At 38.2% G+C, this 6000-nt stretch overlaps 1 protein-coding gene across 1 annotated transcript in view; it reads right to left on the bottom strand.

Moving 5' to 3' along the window:
- Window positions 1–931: 931 nt before the first annotated feature.
- LOC129096732 (muscleblind-like protein 1) overlaps window positions 932–6000 on the bottom strand; it is a 42990-nt gene continuing 37921 nt past the window's right edge. The window contains exons 5-10 of the mRNA XM_054605358.1: window positions 5018–5071; window positions 4084–4231; window positions 3136–3171; window positions 2481–2566; window positions 2044–2117; window positions 932–1443 (exon numbers count right to left, since the gene is read on the bottom strand). Coding sequence (XP_054461333.1) covers window positions 2061–2117; window positions 2481–2566; window positions 3136–3171; window positions 4084–4231; window positions 5018–5071 — 381 coding nt within the window. The 3' untranslated portion in view covers window positions 932–1443; window positions 2044–2060. The remainder of the gene's footprint in view (window positions 1444–2043; window positions 2118–2480; window positions 2567–3135; window positions 3172–4083; window positions 4232–5017; window positions 5072–6000) is intronic.

Below are 6000 nucleotides of genomic sequence, written 5' to 3'. Positions count from 1 at the left end.
ATACAATCGTTTATATTCTTGCCACTTTCCCTGTACTATCCACCGATTAAATATGCCTGAAGAACACCCAGAACACAACAAAAACAAAAAAAACTTCTAGACATCTTCTTTACACTTCCTTTCCTACTTTGGGCTCGCTTGTCAGGCCCACACATTTGTAGGCTTTAGTCCTACTATCCACCCACGATATCTAGTAACAGTGACACAAAAATACTTTGGCAGACTATCTGAACACAGCTCTCAGGTAGACGTATTCAACAAATATTTTTAAATATGTCAGACTATATATACACTACACAATCTACTTTGACAATCTGCCTTAAAATATGCATAACCGTACAAATGAAAAACAAATCAGGTCATACAAATCTATCACCAGTTGCACCGTCGAGTTTGACTTCGGTCTCACAGCAGTTTGGATACAAACCGATCGCCCTGTTGTTTCAAAGCTATTCATTGCAACATCTTTATCAATATGAGCTTTAGGTCTCCCGCACAGGCCAATACCCCACAGAGAGATCCAGTCATTTCCTGTCCAAACAACTAACATCAACAATAAAGTCTGAGACAAAAAAAAAGAAAAAGATTCATTCAGTAGAAGATTTGAGTAAAGCTGACAATCTGGGGCAGGTTATCTAGTCAGCAGTGATGCTACGGGGAATCACAGGTAATGAAAGGTCACAATAATGTACACTACATGCTGTCCAAGAGACAAAATAGACGTATTAAAGGGAATTGTTGGGTTTAACACTCTGTAGAACTGCTTAAATACCATTCATGTGTTTTTGAGATGTATGGCACTTTACAGGGATGCCTGCAAGGTTAAAGACATGTGCTTAAGAGATAGACAGGTAGGCTACAAAGGTTTGATAGACGCCTCACAGACATTCAGTTGCTATTTTGCCTCCGAGTGCACTCGTGATTTCCCCTAATCACTGGTTTAACAAAATGAAATCATAAACAAAGTCATTGTGCATGCATATGCGATTCAGTCGGATCATTCATTTATTTTACCTCAAATTAAATACAAGGTGCACCTTTGTGTAAACAAATGAACACATTTGGCTCAAAGACCACCAACCCATAAACAAACAAACAACACAAGTCATGATTCTTGGTCAATGGACATACCAATCCAGTCGATGTTTTTTCTACTCCACTCTTTTGCCTCATGTTAACATTCAAAGTGTGTCCGGTGAATAAAGGTTAGTTGCCTCCACAGAGCGAAAGGCAGTCTTTAATGCAAATTATGGTCTTTTCTGTTGTCGTGTAATAGTGTGCATGAAGTACACATGAAAACAATCCTTACAAATTGTACCTCCTATGTTAACATGCAGATTTATCCCAAACCAATTCAGATCTGGTTCTCAGTTTTGCTCTTGATGTTACAGGCATGAGGGGTGACTGCTAACTTAACTCAAAGTCAGCACGCTCCAGTTCCATCTGGAAAGAAGTTCACAAAACACAGAAAGAAACAGATGTGAAGCAAAAGGACAAACTGTTTAGTTTAGATGTTTCTCATTGTCTTGAAATCTGACCCTGATTTCACACCACTGGCAAATTATGTCTTTTTTTATATCAGCTTTTGTATGAATTAAAGAAGCAACATGCAACATCTTAAATTGACTTTTAGAGGTGCTGGTAGGTGGGTTATGTTACGTTTGGACAGAGCCAGGCCAGCTGTGCACTTTGTTCAAGTCTGTAAGCTAAGCTAAGATAACCAACTGCTGGCTGTAGCTGCATATTTAGTATTTTTTTCATTTAACTCAACAAGAAAGCAACTATTTATTTTTAAGTGGTAGATATTTTGCAAAATAAAGTAAATAGAAATAATACCACAACAACAACAATAATAATAACATCAATAACAATAATAACAATAATAATAATAATAATAATAATAACAAACAATTTTTCAGTTGCAAAAAAAAAAATGCAGTCGTGGCAAATCCTTCACATGAAATCTTCTTAGCTAAAAGGAAGCAGACAGTAAATGGTCCAAGTGTGAGTGTGTGAGATGTTAGAGGGAGGTGCAGTACATACTGTCCTGATTGAGACTCCTACATCTGGGTCACATATTTGTGGCTGGTCAGATGGTCTGCAGATATTATTGGAATCTGATTGAGTAGAGGAAAGAGACATATAAAAGAGGGAAGGGGAAAGGCAAAGACGGAAAGAAATAACCAGGGGGAGAAAGACCGGGAGACAAAAACATCAGTTGAAATGAGGACAAACAGCACTTCAACCTTAGTTGATAATAAAGATAAGCATTGTAACTATCTAAATAAGCACAGTGTCAGACGCTCTCAAAAAAAAAAAAGCCTGGAAATGAGCCATGTGCACCATTCATGCATTTTACATGAAGATTCAAATGGGAATCATAAGATTAAAAAGGAATGAACTGACAGATACTGAAAAGTCAGAGCTTATCACCAGCAGTGAACAAAGAAAGAGAGGGAGAAGGGAGGAATGGAGCAAACCTGATTGGCTGTTGCAAAGGGAACACTTGTGGCAGATGAGTTGGCTGCAGACACAGTGGCTGGATTAGCACCGTGCATCATGGGTACTTGAAGGGGAAAGATCACACAGGTAGTTGATTTAAAGCTCTTTTACGTTAATACTTCATGTGTACTTCTGGCTATAGAATACTAATAACATGAGGAAATCTGTTGATGGTTTTAAATAGCTTTAAATCAAATCTTCTTTCGAGTGATCGTTACTTTTCTTTTTAACAATCACTCAACAAATAAGAATAGAAACAGACATGTTGTGGAGGAAGAAGAAGAAACATAAGATAGAGGGGGGGGGGGGGTGTTGAACTGCAACAAGCATTTGGTGTCAGACAGATTTGTGGCAGTGCAAAAAAGGGTTCATTCCATACCACAGAAATGTATTGCAGAACATAATAAAACACATAACTTCCAATTTAAATGATACAGTAAATTCATAATTTACATTTCACATTTGTGTCAGCCACACTGTTGGCTGCATTGAAAAGAGATTACCTTTGGCCGTTTTAGGCTTAATTCTAAATTCACAAAATGGAGAATGTGCTCACATTATGTGGTGAGTTGAATGACACGTGAGTGACTGCAATGGGCTCAAAGAGAATCAGTAAGGAAAGCTGGCACCTACCAACACTTGTTGCAGGTGCCATGCACAATATCGAGCCTGCCCATCATGCATTTCAACAGGGAGTGGAGTGAATAGGGAGGAGAAGAAATCAAGAAAAACCCATTACAAGTGTTATAAAGTTAGACATATTGTATTTAACTGTGCTCTTGTAAACTTAACCTGCTGACTTCATTACTATGGCGATATAGCTGATTATATACTGAGTATTAATAATTACAAAGAATAATCATCCCTTTGCACACATCCCAGTTGCTGCAGCCACACATATACTGCACAGAATAGCTGGAGCTTATGCATGAAATATAAAGCTCTGGAAGGGGACATTTAAACATTACCAAAGGTCCCATTTCACTGTCAGCAGTGTAACAGCTGTTTGCACAATGGAAGCTTTGAATGACCTGCTTTCAGAGTCCTTAAAGTGTTACAGCGACCTGACAGTCCAATAGTGTGGGACATGTGACACAGATGAGAATATGGGACACAGTGTATGACGACTATTCAGTGGCCATAGAGGATTTGTTTGTGCAAACTGTATATATACAAAAACACTAAGGGTGTAATTAAAACAATTTAGTTTAAGTCATTAATAATACTGGTATAAACAGAATATAGACTTTAGATACAAAGACCATGTTTAACACAATGTGAATTTGCTTAGTTGATACACTAAACACCCATACATGCAAAAAAAGAGCATTATATCCTAAAAACAACAACAACAACCTTGACTTCTGCTACTCAACCTACTTTCATGCTTTACATACATGCTCAGTTAAGTCCATGCAAGTTTTTCCATCTTGTCACCAACAATGAAATCAGACTATCATTCCGCCATTTACTGCTGATGCCAAAACACAATCAGTTGTGATAAACATACATACAAACATGTGATTTGACCGCCAAAAGCGATGAAATCACTGCGACTAATGTGATATAAAGGCAGCTCACCTGATGGTATGAAGGCCGTCTGCTGCTGAAACTGCATGTTGGCCAGGGCCTGTTGGTACTGGAATACACCAGCATTGAACATAGTGGTGGCACCGTTGGCTTTTTCAAGTGCAGGTCTCTTTGGTAAAGGAGGCAAGGGAGGGAGCCCCTGAAGAGGGGACAACACCAAAATAAAGGGGTGGGAGTGAGGGGAACCCAAAGGATGGTAGCAGTGACATTCAGGACAGAGAGAAGAAAGAATTTCATTAGAAGATAAAGTTTCCCTTTCAAAAGAGCTATTTCAAACACTGGCAAGCAAGCAGTGAACTGCACTACCTCGTGCTGAGGACATAAAAAACGTCCTCAGCACAATTTTGACTGACTTTATAATATAATTGTGAATAAAAAAGTACATACAATGAATATTTTGCAGGCTGAAGAATAACTAGATATATTAATGTAACTAGAAGGACAGCTATGATACTAGTTGTATTGATTGTTGGACCATAAACAACAGAATGGAGTAGTTAGGGAAAGCTGCACTGCCAGCTCCATGAGAATAGTACACTAGAAGCCACACCTATTCAACAATTACACATGCAATATGGGAAGTGACAGAAGCATGCAAAGACTACTATACCTTATTAGAGACTAAAATATTACATTTTCATGCCACCAATTTTCTTCTGAGATGCACTTAAGGTGATGAACTGACCATTGTCAGTGAAAAATGTAAGGGGTTTCCTAGTTAAGGCCTTTCTTTGTTGGTTTAAAAACAAGATTCAAATAGGCATTTTATAAAAAAAAAACAAATGAATGTTAAATAAAAGTATGGCTACAATCAGTTCATCACCCCTCAGTGTTTCATCATTACATACTTTGTTTTGAGAACTACAAAGGTATATCTACTACACCACAGCTACATGCCAAGCTAAAAGGTGAAAGGTCATAGTACCAGGTCAAAAGTTGCGTCGAGGGGTCGCTTCAGTGATTTGACAGCCGACTGAGTCTTAATTAGCAGGCAGTGAGCACATGATGGCAATGGGCCAATGGGGTTCAAGCGCATTAAAATAAACCAGTAAGCGGAGGTGCATCATGGGAGGCAGCAGTGCAGTGTGGGTTGGTGAGAAAAAAACACAAACAAAAAAAACAAACAAACAAATAAAAACAAATCATTGGAATGCAATATACAACAATAACAAGACTAGGACATGCACATTAATGGCTGTAGGGTTACTGAAAATAATTATGGTCCTTTCACATAGTTTGTTGTCAGAAGAAAATTCTGTTTCATCAGCTATAGAGTTGAACGTAATGGTATTCTGGTTCAGCCAATTAACCACATTTGTTCAAATTGAAATCTAAGGCACTATTGGTTTAAAAAAAACAAAAAAATACTTAAGATTATTTAGTCCAAGTCTGTGGCCACATTGTAAAATTTGCATTTTCACCAGTGATGTCATTTCAAATGCCATACAGGCTGAATTAAAGGATTTAATCTGCTCACGAGATGTTACATTTTATAGTGAAAAAAGGCTAAAAAGGGCAGATATAACTGACTTTTGTTCAAATGTGGAGTCAGGGGTGATCATAATATTCCTTATTTGGCTTTAACGTGAAAGGTCAACTGAAATCAAGCTTACCCTCCTTTCTGGAATACCTGCTGCATAATGTCAACTACAGAATTTGGCTGAGCAAAACCTCATTGTGTCCCTCTAGAGAAAGCTATTACTGCATAGCAGAGAAAAAGGTAGAAATTAACAGCAGCCTTCCCAGTTTCAGCAGAAATTGAACTATTGACTGCGACAAACAGCAAAAGTATACAACTAACAAAGCAGCGAAAACAAGGATGCGCAGGAGGAAGGGGCCGTAGGCTCAGTCACATACTACCATGATCACTGCTGCTAATAAAGCACACATCGACTCTGCGTCTTTGTA

The sequence above is a fragment of the Anoplopoma fimbria genome, chromosome 1 (assembly GCF_027596085.1).
Source record: "Anoplopoma fimbria isolate UVic2021 breed Golden Eagle Sablefish chromosome 1, Afim_UVic_2022, whole genome shotgun sequence".
NCBI classification, from domain to species: Eukaryota; Metazoa; Chordata; class Actinopteri; order Perciformes; family Anoplopomatidae; genus Anoplopoma; species Anoplopoma fimbria.
The sequence above is the reverse complement of the archived record's forward strand: the minus strand, read 5'-3'. Positions and strand labels throughout refer to the sequence as shown.